Source organism: Lithobates pipiens, unplaced genomic scaffold (assembly GCF_037356315.1).
Source record: "Lithobates pipiens isolate NorthernLeopardFrog02 unplaced genomic scaffold, aLitPip1_a1.2 Scaffold_16, whole genome shotgun sequence".
In the NCBI taxonomy this organism is placed as follows: domain Eukaryota; kingdom Metazoa; phylum Chordata; class Amphibia; order Anura; family Ranidae; genus Lithobates; species Lithobates pipiens.
Window position 1 is genome coordinate 394,597,692 of NW_027507748.1, and position 20,014 is coordinate 394,617,705.

The following is a 20,014-nucleotide window of genomic DNA, read 5'->3' on the forward strand; positions in this document are numbered from 1 at the left end:
TCCATGTCTTCATGCTTCATTTTGTTGAGAAATCGCTTTGAAAAACAACCCCTAGCATTTTTGGCCCTGGCCATCTTGAATAAGGGCAGATGATTTATGTGGCATTTACTTCCTGTAATCCATCTACCCTCAACTCAGGCATGCAAGCAGGAGAGAGTGTGCTTGGCTGAGAAAGCCTCTCCTTCCCTAGTGAAGACCCCTGGGATGTACAGTGGCAAAAATAAATATTGTAAGATGCAATGTAATTACTGCAGATTTTGTAAGTTTGCCCACTTACAAATAAATGAATGGTCTACAAATGTTATTAAAGGTGTATTTTAAATGATAGAGACAGAATATCAACCACAAATCCAGAAAAAAAACATGATACAAATGTTATAAATTGAGTTGCAATTCAGTGAGTAACATAGGCATCTGATCCCCTACCAACCAACAATATTTGGGGCTCCCAAAGGCTGGCTACAGTATGTGCTCATGTGGTACACAGATTAGTCCTGTCAATTTAAGAAGGTGCTCCTAATGACAACGTGTTATGTGTTTAAAAGTCACCGGTCCGCAGAATCTTTCTTCCATTAAAACGTTACCATGATAGGAAAGACCAAAGAGCTGTCAAAGGATGTCAGGGATAAGATTGTAGACCTGCACGAAGCTGGAATGGACTACAAGACCATTAGCAAGAAGTTTGGTGAGAAGGAGACAACTGTTGGAGAGATTATTTGCAAATAGAAAAAATACAAAATAACCATCAATTACCCTCAGTTTGGATCTCCATGCAAGGTATCGCCTTATGGGGTAAAAATGATCATGAGAAGTATGAGGGTTCAGCCTAGAACTACACAGGAGGAACTTGTGAATAGACTCAAGGCAGTTGAGACCACAGTAACCAAAAAAACATTGATAACACAATACATCGCCATGGATTGAAATCCTGCAGCACTTGCAAGATCCCCCTCCTCAGGAAGGCACATATACAGACCCATCTGAAGTTTGCCAATGAACATCTAAATGATTCAGAGAAGGACTGGGAGAAAGCGCCTTGATCAGATGAGACCAAAAGTGAGCTCTTTGGCATTGACTTGATTTGCCGTGTTTGGAGGAAGAAAAATGCTGACTATGACCCTAAGAAAACCATCCCTACATTCAAGAATGGAGGTAGAAACATTATTATGCTTTGGGGCTGTTTCTCTGCTAAAGGTACAGGCTGACTTTGCCGCATTGAGGGGCCAGTGGACAGGGCCATGGAATGTAAAATCTTGGATCAGAACCTTTTTCCCTCAGTCAGAACACTGAAGATGGGTCGTGGATTGGTCTTCCAGTATGGCAATGAACCAAAACATACCACCAAGGCAACAAAGTAGTGGCTCACGAAGAAGCATATTATGATCATGGAGTGGCCTAACCAGTCGCCAGACCTTAATCCTATACAAATTTTTAGCAGGAGCTAAGAAAAAAAATGATCCTGTTCCCTTAAAGCAGTGTTATACAACACAGTGCCTGTGCTGTGTAATTTGGCCCCCTGTATAACCTAAAATACCTAACTGATCCTGCCTGGTTCTCCCCCCCCCCCCCTTTAAACTGACCACAGTTTATCATGGGTGCTGAGCCCAGACACTGTGGTCAGTTTACGTGCCTCTGTCATCCACAGCTCTCCTCTGTTCTCATCTGCCTTAATTAAGGCTGATAAGTGTTTGGCTAAGTATTAATAAAGGTTTTCTTACTGGTAGGGTTGCTTTCACTGACATATTCAAATCGAAGGTCACCCCTTTATTGCCACCTAAATACAGTGTAACAATAGCATTCCACTGTATTCTTGAAGTTTATTTGTTTTCATTTACATTAAATTGTTTATTGTTTGTTTCAGATACTTCCTCAATTATATCCTTCAATGGGCACAGACTACTCTGTGCAGACCACTTCAGACTATATCTTGCAGCTGATGAGTTAGAACCCAGTCTTAACACTGAAATAAGTTGTGGTACAACTATTATTAATTACAGTTTTTCTGACGGAAGTTTGCTGGAATTTTTGCTAAGAAGAGTTTTTGCAAAACTTCAGCCAAATCTCTATAGCGAGCTAATGGTAAGTCTTCAAGGTACCATGAAGAAAAGTTACCTTCACACATATATAATAATAAATGTCAATGTCACATAGGACCTGAAAAATCTGTTAGTTGCACAACTTAAGTCTCTACTCCAGCCTATTTTTTATTTTTTATTTGAATACTGTTAGGAGTGTTTGAAATTTCTGAGATTTGTTTTGCTTTTTGTTATTTTGCTTGGATTTTGGCTTTAACTCTGTTCAGGTCATTGAGCTGGTCTTGTAATGACTGGGGTTTTCATATTTATTTAAGAGATGTGAAATTATTTCTGTAAAAGATTAGCCAAACTCAGAAACAAGAAGTGGCAAACTGGGAGGGGAGGGGGTGTGTCTTACTCCTACACCATTACTTCCAAGTTTCCATTCTGATTCCCATGTTTACATTTAAAAGAGTAAATGTTGTATTTGAGTAATGAGTAATGAATGTTTCTGTATAAATGACATTGGAGATAAAATAAATTTCCTTGATCATCACACACAATGGTGAAGTTCAGACAACAGACAGCGTGAAGTTTGTTGTCTAAGCTATGTCAACCATTACACCAGTCAGTATAGGGTTATACAGTGCAGCATCTGGTGCAGTCCACATGACCAAAGCATACATATAAAAACTGGAGACAATATGTCTACCAAGAAAATCACATTGTGGAACACTTGGCTGAGTAAAAAAATCACAGGTTTATTAAGAATTATTGCACACTACAAAACAAAACCAAGATGATTGCCTTCACCCAAACAAAGTTAAGAACAAGGCAACATTGTCTGTGAGCAGATTAGAGTGTGGCTGTGTGGCAGATGATATCAGCAAATGGTCGTTAAGGAATGTCTAAGTGCACCCCATTGGGGGTAGTAGGGTAAGTAAATGTTCTCAGTTTCTGTAACACAGGCAATTTCCTCAAAGTGCAGATGTTGAGTAAAAGCTGCTGCTGTTGAACAGTGGAAGTATAATGATATAGTGGAAGGATATGAGCCTAGGTGCATGGATAGTGGGGAAATGTCCAGGTAACTGCTTGATAGAGTAATGGGTCTATATATATAGCCATATATATATAGCCATAGATGGGATAACAACATATCTCACCACCTCAGTCATGTTGACTATATCCTGCTTCACTGCATTGCAACACACCAGATCCAGGATCACCCACACAGCACCAGCCTCAAACTATCCAAACTTCCGTCAGCATCCATTGGGTCATTCCGTCAGCATCCATTGGGTCATCTGCTCATATCCGTAGCTGCCGTCCTTGGGGAGACGTTACATGTGTGATGATGCCACGGTGATGAGTTTTGGTAGCCAACCACCGCTAACGTCCTCAGAGCGAGGAGGGGTTTACCTGCACCATCTTTAACCACTTCAGCCCCAGAAGGTTTTACCCCTTAATGACCAGACCATTTTTTGCAAAATGGTACTGCATTATTTTAACTGATATTTAAGTGGTTGTGCGACACACAAAAAATGAATGTCTCTTTTTTTTTTTACCCCAAATATAGCTTTTTGTTGTGGTATTTGATCACCTCTGCAGTTTTAATTTTTTGCACTATAAACAAAAAACAATATTTTTGTAAAAAATCGAATTTCTTCCTCAATTTAGGCCAATATGTATTCAGCTACATATTTTTGGTAAAAAAAAAATCCCAATAACTGTATTTGATTGGTTTGCACAAAAGTTATGGTGTCTACAAACGACGGGATCTTTTTATGGAATTTTTATTTATTTATTTTTTTACTAGTAATGGTGGCGATCAATGGGACTGCAACAATGTGGTGGACAAATTGGACATCTGACACTTTTAACACTTTTTTTTTGGGTACCAGTGACACTAATACAATGATCAGTGCTAAAAATATGCACTGTTACTGTACTAATGACACTGACTGGGAGAGGGTTAACAAAAGGGGTGATCAAAGGGCTAAGTGTGCTCCTAGGGAGCGCTTTCTAACTGTGTGGGGATTGCTTTGACTGGATGAAGACAGAGATCGGTGTTCCTGCTTAGCAGGAACACAAGATTTCCATCTTAATCCCTGTCTTTATGGTGATCTGCCTTGTTTACATAATGCAGAATGCAGTTTTGCCTCTCTGGGGAACGATCACAGATGGCCAGCTGACATCAGGTCTGCCGGACTCGCTGATTGGCATCCCCTGTGTATCAGCACCCGATCGCACCTCCGGCAACGTGCCACTCAGTAACTATTGCACGAAATGACATGCAGGTACGTGATTTAGTGCAATAGAGCTGACTTGCCACAGTAAATATGCAGTAGGTGTTCTGTAAGTAATTAAATATAATTTCCTTAGTGTGGTAATACCTTTTTACAACTAGATATCCTGCATTACCACTTCTCCTCCACATTCATCACACTATTATAGCTAAAATTCTGAGTGCTTACAAATCAGATGTTATGACAGTTCTAGCTAGGGAGAGTTCAGGTAAATTACAACAACGGGAAGTGGACTGAGAAATTCGCAATTAACAAAAGAGGTAGGGTAAAAAGGATCAAAAAGAGAACTTATCTTAAAGCTACACTCAATTGGTGAAAAAAACACCCGCCAGTAGAGTACAGTTAAAAATTAGGAATTAAGAATTATGCATCCAGAAAAGGTTGTAAACTACACCCATTGTTAAGGCCATTGGGAATTAAACTTCCTGATAATAGACAACATTGTCTTATTTTTAACTATTGCTTGGGTAAAGGCAATTATCTTGGGTTTGTTTTTGTAGTGTGCAATAATTCTTAAAGCTGTAATTTTTTTATTCAGCCCAGTGTTCCACAATGTAACTTTCTTGGTAGACATATTGTCTTCAATTTTTACATGCTTTTGGTAGTAGCTAAAAGCTTCAAACTGACAAAGTACTAAATGTCCAAAGCAGAGTCAAAGGAAAATTGGATTAATTAATGGAAAAAAGTACCACAGCAGTAAAAGTTGATACTTTTCTGTAAATTTAAATTTGTGTTTTCCCAATACATGTTATTGTTCCTTACCTTACCTATGTTTCTCATCTTTCCTGTTATACAGAAAATGCTTTATTTGCATCATTATAATGTTAAACATTTTTTTGAATGTTATATCTATGATAGATAATAATGCATGCACCTGATTTGTTTTTCAGGAAATGGCCAACATTATCCTGGACTATCAAAAGAGCATAAAGGAACTGGAAAAAAAAAGTAGAGAATGTTTTCTTTCTATGCAGTTAAACAATCTGACCAGTGACATTAACATTATTGCTATTTCACAGGAAAAGAAAAAAGTAAGTGGTGTGCATAACAAATCCAGCATTGTTATATAATAATTTAACTAATTTGTATAGCACTGGACATACTGGAAGTGCTTCATAGAAAAGATGAACCTCTTCATCAGTCCCAATTTGTCTTAGCCCCTGTACACATGGTCGGAGATTTAGACAACCAAATCCGTCGGATTTTGTCCGTCGGATCTTGTCCGAAACTGTTGCATACACACGGTCGGACTAAGTTGTCGAAAAATCCGATCATTCAGAACGTGATGACGTAATTTCGTTACGATGGGACTACGTTCAGGCTAGTAGCCAATAGCTTTGATGTAGGAATTTGATCTGAGCATGCGTGGCGCTTGGTCCGATCAAAATTCTCTACACATGATCGGAGTATGTCCGATCGAACCAGTTGGTCGGGAAATATTTTGAACATGTTGGAAAATTGAGTCAGACAGATATTCTGACGGAATCAGTCCGATGCATACCACACACAGTCGGATTATCCGACAACACGGTCCCATAGGACACATTCCGACGGATTCTCCGACCGTGTGTACAAGGGCTAAGAAGGGATTTCAGTATTAATACTTTTTTTTAACTACTACAAACACAAACAGATGTATGAAATAAAACTTGTCAATAAGCAATGTAGATGCACACATTGCCATAACCTATCTACAATTTGGCTGATAATTTGTTAATGGTGATCTAAAATTTGGTTGATAATTTGCATGTTTTCTATTGTCTTACTAAACAAGCCAAACACATTCTAATGTTTAGAGTGTCATTGGACTAAAGGAGCATAGAGGCCCCTGAAGGGACACAAAGGAATGCAGTGCATCAAGTTGGAATCAAGATTTGAACTCCAATGCTGTAAGATTATGAATTTAATCCCAAAGACCACAATTCTACTATATGAAAATAAGTGCTTGGCGGCAGTAACATTTGGAAAATGTGGAACATTCAGTGACAGCTTGTACCCTTCCCAAGACATTTGTATTTTTAGCTATTTGCATCCACAGATGCTTGTTAACAAGCACATGAAGGGTGCAAATCAGTTCAATGCCAGAAGATTCAAGTGAGGGATGTTGACTGCTTTGTTTGAATAATAGGGGTTGATTTAAAAAGGCAAAGAGGTTGTCCACTTTGCAAAGGAAGTTGCACTTTGCAAGGGCATTTTCTCCAGAGCGTAATGAATGTGGTAAAATGTCACTTTGCAAAGAATACCCACTCGCGTACAAGGAAAATTATACAAAAAACAAAAACAAAAAAACAACTATTTTGCTTGCATGTAATGGGATAATAAAAGTTAGCAGAGCTTCACCCCGTTTCCTAAACTAGAGAAAATTTTCTTGCACAGTGAAACTTCCCTTGCAATTTGCAAAGTGGGCAGTCAAATTTAATTCACTTCTTATATATAAGATGTTAACAAGTTGTATTTCTACTGTCAGTGAACATAAAAAACACCTTTTAAGACAGAAATTTTACTTTGATATTTTTATTTTCCTTTTGAAGATTTCAAATGAGTTGGAGAAAGCCAGATTACACCTAAATGACCTGCTGCAAGTGAGAGGAACGTTGTACCCCATAGCTCAACAAGGGGCTGTCTTATATTCAGTCTTAAAGTCGCTGAGATCTTTGGCTCAGGAATATTATTTCACCTTTGATTTTTTCTTGAAACTATTTGACTCAGCCATTGATACAAAGAACAAGACCAAGGAGCATGTTTTTCAGGTATGGTATGTTGCAGTGAATGTATTTGTACCTATTTGTAAAAGGTTGAAATTGATATCTTGAAAATTGGAAATGTTACCATTTTCCCTGTGTTAAAACTGCTCTAAAATGAGTTTGGCACTCACTTTTAGCAAAGCTTGACAAAGGAACCCAGTGGAAAACGTGTTGTAGATATAGTTCACTTATCTATAAGAATGTTTCAATTTTTATTTTTATTTTTTGCAAAAAATTTGTGGAGAATTAACACCAATGCTAAACCTGAAATTGTTTCCAACAGAGGAAAGCTATGAATATAAATTTCCTTAAAGTGGTTGTAAACCCTCCCCCACAACTTTGTCCCATGTAAATTAGCATAAAAAACCCTAATGAACACTTCTTGTAGATATCTCCTTACTTGCTTAGTATTGTTGTAATCCTTTTTGTTCCTTAGAATGATGTCACTGAGCATGCCCAGATCTCCCCTGATTTACAGCACACTCTCTATGTGCTTATCTATCTGTTATCAGGACTTCCTACGGCACACCACTGATATCCCAGGAGACTTCATAATCACTCAGAGCTTCCGCCTACATGCCATGTGACCACGTGACCTCATATGCAGTGTAAAGCGGGGCATGGGACAGCATTACTGCAGACTTATCAGCTGAAGCTGATAGGACTCACACAGGCAAACACTAGGTACTCAGCACAAGTAAATACTATGAAATAAAACAAGTCAGCTATGAACAGAGAAGCAGGGCTGCCATAGAAACGTTGGATTGAGAAGGAGGCTTGGTTAACAGTACAGGAAGTGCTCAATGTAAAGGCGGAAATGCACTCCACTGTGGACAAACATATACTTAAGATGGTGCTGCCTAGCCCCTGGAAACAAGCTTTTTAAAGTTTCTTTAAACAGTAAGTAATATGCAATTTGGCCTGGAATACAGTGGCTATAGTTTGATAATTACTTATTATAATGGACTAAATTAAAAGAAGCATCACAGTGGGAGAGTTTACTTCCTGTTTAAGGCAATGTCTCATTTCAGTTCTGCTGCATTTTGCCAGCTTTGCTTTGATTCATTTTGCCTTTTCAAAATTTTTCACACTTTCCTTTTGCTTCACAATTCTTAGCACAAGATGTTATTCTAAAACTGAGAAAATACCTTTCTTAATTTTTTTCTAATAGGCCCCATTTGCACAGATTTAGGGCTTACCTTATGTACCATAATTCAAATAAAAATACAGATATCGCTTTGAAGAAAACAGCAATGGCAAGAACATTTTCTGCAAATGGCAGAAAATCATCAGTTAATTTCCACAGAAGCCACACATCTGTCAGATATTAATTTCTAATACCAAGGAGTAACATACAATAGCTATAAAATAATATTGTATGGGTTATTGCTTCTTAAAGCAATATTATGTTAATTTTAAAGATAAAAAAACAGTAGTAAAAAAATGGTTATGCGGACATATCCCACTGTCAGTTCTTTGCTCTGTTATTGAGTTACAGCCTCTGGCAAAATGTTTGGGCTTGATGCAGAAGATTCTTCTACAGAAGTGGCTCAAAAGAACACAGGTCAGTATACTTCCTTTTTCAGGATGGATTTTCTTGAACAACGGTGCCAGAGACACTTTGAAACAACACTAGCTTCAGGCTATAAACAATTGTGAATTTCAGTGAAGATGTCTATTGAGGACTATTAAGTGGAACAGGAAAAAACATTTTGTAAGATAATGGGGTTGATTTACTAAAGGCAAATAGACATAGGGATTTTTTTTTAACTTTGCAAAGGAATTTTCCCTTAGATTAATGAAAGTGATGAACATTCAATTTACATAGAAAGCCCAATCACATGTAAGGAAAAAAACCCTGTGTTTTTGCTTCCACATTACTTCTACCTCTTTTTTTTTTGCGTTTTCTTTCAGTTTATTTGCCTTTAGTAATTAACCTCAACATCCCTATTCATGAAAATTAAGACTTTCAACAACTTCTTTCCATGTGACAAAATGATGTCCCTAAAACGTGTTAGTAAATTAAAATTTTTTAAGAGAAATATATACCTAAATAAAATAATAGAGTAAGTTAACACATCCTATATATAGCGAATTAAGACCATTGCAATCTGTGTCTCTCAGGTCTCTTCCTAGAACTGGGAATAAGTATCCGTTTACCTATAATAGTTCCTGTTTAGCATAGTCTTCCTTGGGTTCCATCAAAATGCACTGCAGTGTTGATCTGCTTGGTGTATGCCTGAGAACCTGTGGTCAGCATAAAGATGAAAGTGGGCAGTTTGGCACATGGCAATGTATCTCAGCATCTCTGAAGATGCTCACATGAGTGCAGAAGCTTGAATATATTTACAGAGCACACCTCATAAAGGTATTCTCCACAATATACAGTGCTTTGCAAAAGTATTCACCCCCCTTGGAATTTGTCGTGTTTCCTCACAACCTGGATTTAACATGGATTGTTTGAGGATTTTTTTTTTTTTGTGAAGCAAACAACAAATAGGACAAAATAACCGAAAAAGTCAATGTGCATAACTATTCACCCCCCTAAAGTCAATACTTTGTAGCGCCACCTTTTGCAGCTATAACAGCTCCAAGTCACTTTGGATAAGTCTCTATGCTTGCCACATCTTACCACAGGGATTTTTGCCCATTCCTCCTGGAAAAACTGCTCCAGCTCCTTCAAGTTGGGTGGTTTGTGCTTGTGAACAGCAATCTTTAAGTCTGACAGCAGATTTTCTATTGGATTGAGGTCTGGCTTTGACTAGGCCATTCCAATACACTTACATGTTTCCCCTTAAACCACTAAAGTGTTGCGTTAGCAGTGTGTTTGGGGTCATTGTTATGCTGGAAGTTGAACCTCCATCCTAGCCTCAAATCACACACAGAGTGGTACAGGTTTTGCTCAAGAATATCCCTGTAGCACCATCCATCTTTCCCTCAACTCTGACCAATTTCTCAGTCCCGACTGCTGAAAAACATGGTGTTCTTTGGGTGATGTGATGTGTTGGGTTTGCGCCAGACATAGCGTTTTCTTTGGCCAAAAAGTAAAATTTTAGTTTCATCAGACTAGAGCCCCGAGTCTCCCAAATGCCTTTTTGCAAACTCAAAATGTGCCATTTTGTTTTTTGCTGAAAGTAATGGGTTTCTTTTGGCCACTCTGCCATAAAGCCCAACTCAATGGAGCGTATGGCTTATTGTCGTCCTATATACAGATACTCCAGTCTCTGCTGCGGAAACTGTGCAGCGCCTCCAGGATAACCTTAGGTCATGGGCGTCCGCAGAACTTTTTCCAAGGGGGGCATCATTTCAAGGCCATTCATGCTCCGCCCCTTTTCGACAATCTCATTAAAATCTTTCCACTGGTAATACATATGTGTTATATAACAGATAATTCATCTTCACTTTGTATTTGGAAGTTACTCTGGCGGCTGTGTTCCATGCCCATATAGCCTAGAGAATGTACATCTTTTTACATTGCAATACATCTGTTGTGGCCATATTTTGATCTCATACTGTCACTGTATAGGCTGTTTTCATCAAGATAAAAATATGGCAACAACAGATGTATTGCAATGTAAAAAGATGTACATTCTCTAGGCTATATGGGCATGGTACCCAGCCACCTAAGTAACCTTGCGGACGCGCATGCTTTCAAAAACCAGCCCTGGAAAAAATTTCATACCAGCCTCACAGCATTATTATACCAGCCCAACAGCATAACGTCATTATTTTCTTGTTCATGAAAGGGAAAACCATACATTTTAAAGCATATTTGATGAAGAGAGTATTAGATATAGATATGAAATCACATAGGGCTTTATATATATATATATATATATATATATATATATATATATATATATATATATATTCATATATTCAAATTCCAGTTAATAGTGGTAAGTGATCAATCATCAAGGGGGACCTCAGAAACTCAGAACGTGGAGGGGAACCACCTTCTGCAGAAAGAATACTCGAAGGTAAGGGGGGTGGGTTAGTAATATAAGGAGGAAACCCTTTATATCAGTGCCCCTTACATTATTGTATTCACTCCCCCTTACATCAGTGGCCACCGACTGGCCTGGCGGTGCTTTCACTGACCTCCTCTCAGGTGCACTGTGCAGGGCTCAGTCAGTTGGCTCCAGCTTTGAGGTTTTATCCTATAGTCTCCTGTCCACAGTCCACACAAGTCTGACTTCTCCCATGACCCCCATCCCGGTGGTGCTCCCACTCTTGACTACTCTCCAGACTCCCTCAGAGACTGCAGACATGCTACAGGAGATGGACAGAGACTGCAGACTTCATGCAAGAGCTCAATGCAGCCTCACCAGTGCCCATCAAATTCAACCTCACTGTGCCCACCAAATGCAGCCTCACTGTGCCCACCAAATTCAGCCTCATTGTGTCCATCAAATGCAGCCTCACTGTGTCCATCAAATGCAGCTTTAGTGTGTCGTGAATGCAGTCTCACTGTGCCCATCATTGCAGCCCCTCCTGTGCCCCATGTCCCAGTCTGCAGTCCCTGTCTGTGGGAAGGTGTGTTGTTGATGCTCGGTACAGTACCTTGCATGCCAGCAGGATATCCATGACGGCCAGCAGCAGGCAGGGTCTGTTCTCGTTTTGGATGGGGACGGTGCTCCTTCCAGAGGATCTGTCTGCTGTGAGATGGAGTGATCCCTGGCCACCTGCACCTTCAGCTGTCATCATTTTCTGGCCCCAGTCAGCCTGCCCTCTGGTCCTGGGGAAGTGGAGAGCACTGAGTGGGAGTTGGAGAGAAGGGGAAGCAAAGAGTACTGGCGGGGTTGGAGAACATATGGGGGCAAAGAGCGAGGCAGAGTGGAGATCACAGGGGTGGGGAGCGGAGAGCGCTGGGGGGGAACTTGAGAGCACTGGGGGGGCTAACAAGAACAGAGGTAGAGAGCACAGTAGGCTGAGAGCACTGGGGGGGCTAAGAGTGTGGGGTGGTGGAGAGCACTGGGGGGGGCTAAGCGTGTGGGGGGGTGAAGAGCACTGGGGGGGCAGAAAAACAGGGGTGGAGAGCACGGGGGCTGGAGAGTACAGGGGGGAGTGGAGAGCAATGGGGGGGAGCTTGAGAGCACCAGTGGGGGCCAGAAAGAACAGGGGTGGAAAGCATGGGGGACTGGAGAGCACTACGGGGGCAGGAGAGCACATGGGTGGGGGCAAAATGCAGGGGGAGTGAAGAGTACAGGGGTGGGGAGTGGAGAGTGCTGGGGGGAGCCAAAAAGAACAGGGGTGGAGAGCACGCAGGGTAGAGAGCACTGGGGGGGCTGGAGAGCACCAGGGGGGCAGAAAGAACAGGGGTGGGGAGAATGGGGGGCTGGAGAGCACTGGGGTGGGGGCTGGAGAGTGATGGGGAGAGCTGAAGAGCACTGGGGGGAGAAAGAACAGGGGGGTAGCACTGGGGGGAGTGGAGAGCACTGGGTGGGGAAAGAACAAGGAGAAAGAGGAGAGCACTGGGGGGGAGAAGGGGGGAGAGCACAGAGGGGAGAGGACTGGGGGAGTGGAGAGCACTGTGGGGGGGGGGGGGAGAACAGGGGGGGAGCACTGAGCGGAGAGGAGAGCACTGGGGGGAACAGGGGGGAGAGCACTGGGGGGAACGGGGGGAGAGCACTGGGGGGGAGAGCACTAGGGGGGAGATCACTGGGGGGGAGAGCACTGGGATGGTGGCTAGAGAAGGATGGGGAGAGCTGGAGAGCAGCAAGGGGAGGAGAAAACTGGGGGGGGGGGGGGCAGGAGAGTGTGGTGGTGGAGGAGAGCACTGTGGGGGGGGGGCAGGAGAGTGTGGTGGTGGAGGAGAGCACTGGAGGGGGTGGCAGGAGAGTGTGGTGGTGGAGGAGAGCACTGGGGGGGCAAGAGAGTGTGGCGGTGGAGGAGAGCACTGGGGGGCAGGAGAGTGCGGTGGTGGAGGAGAGCACTGGGGGGCAGGAGAGTGCGGTGGTGGAGGAGAGCACTGGGGGCAGGAGAGTGCGGTGGTGGAAGAGAGCACTGGGGGGGGCAGGAGAGTGCAGTGGTGGAAGAGAGCACTGGGGGGGCAGGAGAGTGTGGTGGTGGAAGAGGGCACTGGGCTGGGCAGAAGAGTGTGGTGGTGGAGGAGAGCACGGTGGTGGAGGAGAGCACGGTGGTGGAGGAGCGCACAGTGGTGGAGGAGAGCACGGGGGGCAGGAGAGTGCGGTGGTGGAGGAGAGCACTGGGGGGGGACAGGAGAGTGTGCAGTGGTGGAGGAGAGCACTGGGGGGGGGCAGGAGAGTGCGGTGGTGGAAGAGAGCACGGGGGGCAGGAGAGTGTGGTGGTGGAGGAGAGACCTGGGGGGCAGGAGAGTGTGGTGGTGGAGGAGAGCACTGGGGGGGGCAGGAGAGTGTGGTGGTGGAGGAGAGCACTGGGGGGGGGGGCAAGAGAGCACTGGGGGGGCAGGAGAGTGCGGTGGTGGAGGAGAGCACTGCAGCCCCCCTCCCTTGATCCTCCTATCCAGGCACTGTGGCACGGATGGGCATTTACTCCTCTGGATCACAGCGCTGGATGGCTATGTTCAGCGGCCGCCCTGTAACACAGTCCCGCCCCCCCCAGACCGGCTCATGTGATAGGCAGAACATGATTCTCTCTACTATCACATGAGCTGGTCTGGGGGTGGGGCGGGACTGTGTTACAGAGAGGCCGCCGAACACAGCCATCCAGCGCTGTGATCCAGAGGAGAGAGCGGAGGATGCAACTGCCAGCGGACTCAGAAAAAAGATGCAGCATAGCAGCGGCAACACCTTGGGGAAACAATGTAGCGCTATAAAAGTGACAATACTGTGGAACATTAAGGAAAGTTTCCCAGTAAGTAGAGACAACCTGCATGTCAAATAACAAACAACAAGAACTCCCAACTCATGAAAAGAAGAAAGAAAAAATTTAAACAGGATCAAAAACAAAAGGCAGTGATTGATGCAATGTGACAAAAACAATGCCTAAATGATAGAACAACAATGGGATCACATAACATAAATCCTCTGGAAGAAAACTGTTATCAGCTAATCAGCAATATACAGTTCATCAATTTAGACATAAATCTCCTTCAAAGGTAAGTCTTCCCACATCAACATGGGCAGCCTGGACACCAACAGCGACTATCTATTTGTCTGTCGTACTCTCAGCAAGAGAGCTGTAGGACCCTCATACCCTATGGCAGATGGTAACACCTTGGGGATTCCAGGGGGGGCACTTGACCCCCCTTGCCCCCTGCTGCGGACGCTCATGCCTTAGGTGTCTGTGCTGCCTCTCTGATTAATGCCCTCCTTGTGCGGTCGTGAGTTCTTGGCAGGTTTGCTGTTGTGCCATGTTATTTCTATTTGGTTATGATAGATTTGATGGTGCTTCTAGGGATCATCAAATATTTGGATATCTTTTTATAACCTAACCCTGACATGTACTTCTCAGCAACATTGTCCCTTACTTGTTTGGAGAGTTCCTTGGTCTTCAGGGCAGTGTTTGGTTAGTGGTGCCTCATGCTTAGGTGTTGCAGCCTCTGGGGCCTTTCAAAAAGGTATGTATGTGTAATGACAGGTCACGTGACACAGATTGCACACATGTGGACATTATTTCACTAATTATGTGACTTCTGAAGGTAATTAGTTGCACCAGAGCTTTTTTATGGGCTTCATAACAAAGGGGGTGAAAACATACGCACATGCCAATTATCATTTTTTTATTTCTGAAAAATTGTTTTATGTATATATTTTTCTCATTTTACTTCACTGACTTAGACTATTGTGTTCTGATCCATCATAGATAATTTAGATTTAAAAAAAAACATTGAACTAAAGGCTGTAATGTAACAAATTGGGTAAAAAGCCAAGGGGGTGAATACTTTTCCAAGGCACTGCATATGCTTCAATTACATCTAGAAGTAACCCCCCCCCCCCCCCCCATTGCTACTATTGAAATCTCAAGAATACAGGTGAGAATTAGAGCTGGTTAACACCAGATGTGTTGGGACTACATTGGGAAGCTATTCCAGCACAGTCCCACAGCATGGTCTCCTATGTGCCCAGTTCACACCACTGCAATGCAGTTTTGTGTGGGTATAATGCAGGAAAAAAAGTACTGCATGCAGTACTTTTTCAGCATAGTGCAGTGAGGCAATCCACTGCCTCCCACCATGCAGCTGGCAATTGAACTTTATGATATGCATTATGCAATAAAGTTTGTCTTTGAAAAAAAGGGAAACAGTGGGATCTGCAGAGCTCAGTCAGATGGCACCACATACCAGCCTTTAAAGTATATTTTCATTGCATGTTCTCATTCACTTAGCATATACAATTTAAAAATCACTGCTTACCAGTTTAAGCACTTTTTTTTAGCTAACTCCAGCACTGAAAAATAAGACTTACCACAGTTCTTTTTATTTATAAGGGGGCTTGAAACCTGTGTTTGCCATAATTAAACCGTATCTGTACTGTGCTAGAAGATTGCATTATAAGTTGTAAACTAGACTTGGACACTGTCTGTCTTTACAAAGGGTTAAAGATTCTCTGTGGCAGATTCACCGCAAGATGACTTTTATCGTTGGCGGGAGAGGCCCACCCCCTCCCTCCGCTCTCCGGTGGTCTCTACCGCTTACTGGAACCGCCGGTAGTGGCAGAGACAAACATATCCTCCTCCTTGTTTGGCTAGCTGCTGAGTGAGGGGAAGATGGCCCCCACTCGGCTCCATAGCATTGACTGGCGGAAGCAATGTCAAACGTCACTTCCGCCCAATGCTCTTGGTGGAGATTTTTTTTTTTTCAAATTACATTTTTTTTATTGCATTTTAGTGTAAATATATGATATGAGGTCTTTTTGTCTTGGCATGCTTTTTTCTATTACAAGGGATGTTTACATTCCTTGTAATAGGAATAAAAGTGGTCCAATTTTTTTTTTTAAAGGACAGTGTAAAAAAAAAAAAGTAAAATAAATAAGAAAAAAAAATGTAAAGCCCCCCGGTCCTGATGAGCTTGCATACGTGAGTAGTGCCCGCACATGAAAACGGTGTTCAAACCACACATTTGAGGTATTGCCGATTTTTAAAAGCAAGAGCAATAATTCTAGCCCCAGAACCCCCTCTGTAACTCAAAACTGGTAACCTGTAGAAATTTTTAAACACTGCCTATGGAGAATTTTAAGGGCAAAAGTTTGGCTCCATTCCACGAGAGGGCGCAATTTAGATGCGTGACATGTTGGGTATCAATTTACTCAGCATAACATTATCTTTCAGAATTCACAATATAAAAAAAATTGGGCTAACTTTACTGTTGTCTTATTTTTTAATTCAAAAAAAGTGTATTTTTTCCAAAAAAAGTGTACTTGCAAGACCGCTGTGCAAAGGCGGCGTGACTGAAAGTATTGCAATGACCGCCATTTTATTTTCTAGGTTGTTAGAAAATTTTAGCATGTAAACACAGAGTCTGAAAAATAGGCCTGGTCCTTACGTGGTTAAGCAATGGGTACTTACACACTAGAGAAGTATCTATATTCCCTGCATTGTACCTTCCGTGCTGGAGAATTATTGATCATATGAACAGCTTGTTTTTTTGCACAGCAAACCTAATGATTACGGATTTATTTTGAAAAGCAATAATGCAGCATACAAAGGACCTAAGGCATGAAATGCTGGTCAACTGTCTATAAACCTGTTGCATCTATTATTTAGTCTTGTGTGGTTACAAATCAGTAAGGAAATGAACAATAAAATTAATAAATGAGCAATAAAATAAATAAAAATAAAATAATAAGTAGTTGGGCTATCTCACACTAGCTACTTTGAAATTTGTGACAACTACACATCTTTCTGTTTCTCCTCTCTGGCGAATTGTTGCTGGATACAAAGTTGATAATATAGCTGGTTACAGGCTAGGTTTTTCCATGGTAATTAGCAGCTGCATTGGATAACATGAGTAACTACTGAAGCTGACAATTATTTTGCTAGTTCAAAATGCTACAAAAAATCAATCAATCACTAAATGTCTACATACCACTTGGAATTTAAGTTGCACAGATCTTTAATTTACTGCAATTCATTTTTTTTTCTCCTAGCAACAGAAACACCAAGGAAAGAGATTTCTTAACTGTTATAAATCAATGCTACAAAATTGCCAGTGTGATGTGAGCTGTACTTTGGGGTTTACCTGTGTTGAACCTATAGGTTGTTTTGCTTAGAGCATGTGGACCAACTACTGATCCAATACTAGCCTGTGTACCCTTCCCTAGATAGGTGCTTCAATAAGGGGCCCTAAAAAATGGAAACTCACAAAAGTCATTATGTACATGTGTGTTACTACAATTTGCATGACAGTTTTGCTGCAGGTAATTCAACAAACCAGAACATTTACAAAGAACTGCCAAATAATGTAATCACACCTAAAAAAGTGATTTCAGTACCTTGTTGCAGTAGGCGCTGTGATCTAAATATGTGTTGCATGCAGTGCTAAACCATAATAAGTTTAGTATATTTATTTTCTTGACATTTTAGTGTAATAGGATTTGTGTTTTCTTTAATTATGTGGCTTTAGATGAAGGAAACACCTACTGAAGACCCTTCCCTAATAGTTCTTCCTTCTAAACCTGACAAGCAGATGGATGAATTGGTATTAAACGACAAGGACACAGAGGAAACTGGAGGTACCGTAACACGTGATAGTATAACATAGTGCCCAATGACACTTATTCAAGCTACTTAAAGTGGTAGTAAACCGCTGAAAAAAAACCCCTGCAAGACAATGGCATAATGTGCTAGTAAGCATAATGTGCTTCCAGAGGCACACGGTCACCGCAGAGAGGGCTCCCATGTACCCCCGGCTTTTCTTCCGGGTTCGTAGGCTATGTTCATTCTCCATGGTTCTCCTGTATGAAGAAACATAGCCACCCTCTCTTGCTTGCTTCTTAGATTGACTAGAAGATATGGACTGTGGACTATGGGATGTATAGTGTCATTGAATAGTTCACATGACATCAACTAACATGCACTAATCATTTCAAACATATGGAAGCTAATGAAGGACATTACAAGGAGGCAATAAAACAGTAGGAAATTATTTAAAGAAAAATAGATTGCAAGGCCATTAAGTAGTGGATGTGTAAGCCCTTGTACACACGGTCGGACATTCCGACAACAAAATCCATCGGTGTCGTGTCCTGTGTAAAATTAAGCAGCATGTTGGATTCTTCATAAGACATTGATGCTTGTCAACTGCTTCCATTGATTTCAATAGTGATGCTCTATGACTGCACCTTACAGTATTGCCAACCTACCAGATTGAAATTTATTGACACAACAGCCAACATTTACGGGCACAGAAAGGGGGTGGGGACGAGTGAGCACCCCTCTCCTGAGCCGTACCAGACCACGTGCCCTCAAAATAATTTATTAGACAGCTCCGGGGGTCTTCTCGCTGGACTCCTCCACTATCTTCTGCTCTTTTGCTAGCTCTTTTACTAGCGGAGGAGCCGGGCTTTCTTCTCTCTGGCCGAAATGGCAGGGACGCGTTGTGCGGCGACTTATATAGGGACAAGGGGTAGGGTCACCGGTGATGTCACATGTGACCCCGCCCCTTATGTCACAGTTCGGATAGCAGAGGCCCAGCAAGAAGACCCCAAAGTCGGAAGAAGACCCCCGGATGGCGGCAACATTGGCCAGGGTTGACGGGAAGAGGCCCTTGTCCTCATCAACATGGGGACAAGGTGCTTTGAGGTGGGGGGGCCGCAGGGCCTCCCTTCCCCAAAACACCCCCCCATGTTGAGGGCACGCAGCCTGGTATGGCTCAGGAGGGAGGGTGCTCACTCATCCTCACCCCCTTTCCTGACTGGCCGGGCTGCTTGCTCGGATAAGGGTCTGCTATAGACTTTGGGGGCCCGCACCATTTTTTCAGCGTAGGGGTTCCCCTTTAAATCCATACCAGGTGACGGGGCCAGCGAGGTGTCAATCTCGCCGATGGAGGCGGCGACACTGACTTCCTTCGCTAGTCCCGTCTACCTGGAGCCACGTTCAAAATTAACAGACTTTTCTCCGTGTGTGGGCAAGTCCGTTCATTTCAAAAGTCCAGCGGACTAGCACAAAGACAGACAGATTGTGATTGTGATTGTTTGTTTTTGTCAATTTTGAGTCAAAACTTCTTTCTAAGTCCGCCGTACTTTTGGAAAGTCCGCCGGGGCCCTCACACGGGCGGATTGTCCAGCGGACGAAGTCTGCCAGATAGTCCGATCGTGTGTACGCGGCATGACTGGCATTTACTGGCAGTAGAAAAATGCCAAGTTTTTACTGGTAGCCATTAACCACTTGCTTACTGGGCAATAAACCCCCCTCAGTCCCAGACCAATTTTCAGCTTTCAGCGCTGATGCACTTTGAATGACAATTGCGCGGTCATACAACACTGTACCCAAATGACATTTTTATAATTTTTTTTCCCACAAATAGAGCTTTCTTTTGGTGGTATTTAATCACAGCTGGGAGTTTTATTTTTTGCTAAACAAAAAAAGATGCAAAAAAAATAAATAAATCATGTTTAATAGTTTGTTATAAAATTTTGCAAACAGGTCATTTTTCTCCTTCATTGAAGTGCGCTGATGAGGCGGCACTGATAGGCTGCACTGGTGGGCACTGATAGGCTGCATTGGTGGGCACTGATAGGCTGCACTGGTGGGCACTGATAGGCATAGTTAAGGCGGCACTAATAGGCACAGATAAGGCAGCACCGATGGGCACAGATAAGGCGGCACTGATGGGCAAAGACGGGCACAGATAAGATGGCACGGATGGGTGGCACAGATGGGTGGCACGGATGGGTGGCACTAAGGGACACTGATAGGTACCACTGATAGATGGGACTGATGGGCACTGATAGGTGGCACTGATAGGTGGCTCTGATAGGTGGCACTGCTGGGCACTGATGGGCGGCACTGCTGGACACTGATGGGC

The 20,014-nt window shown here is 42.7% G+C and overlaps 1 protein-coding gene across 1 annotated transcript in view; it reads left to right on the forward strand.

The window, feature by feature from the left end:
- The window catches only part of LOC143983065 (uncharacterized), a 695,051-nt gene that overhangs the window by 404,829 nt on the left and 270,208 nt on the right, over positions 1–20,014 (forward strand). Inside the window, exons 76-79 of the mRNA XM_077482312.1 lie at positions 1,862–2,079; positions 5,212–5,352; positions 6,853–7,071; positions 17,612–17,720. Of these exons, the coding sequence (XP_077338438.1) occupies positions 1,862–2,079; positions 5,212–5,352; positions 6,853–7,071; positions 17,612–17,720 (687 nt within the window). The remainder of the gene's footprint in view (positions 1–1,861; positions 2,080–5,211; positions 5,353–6,852; positions 7,072–17,611; positions 17,721–20,014) is intronic.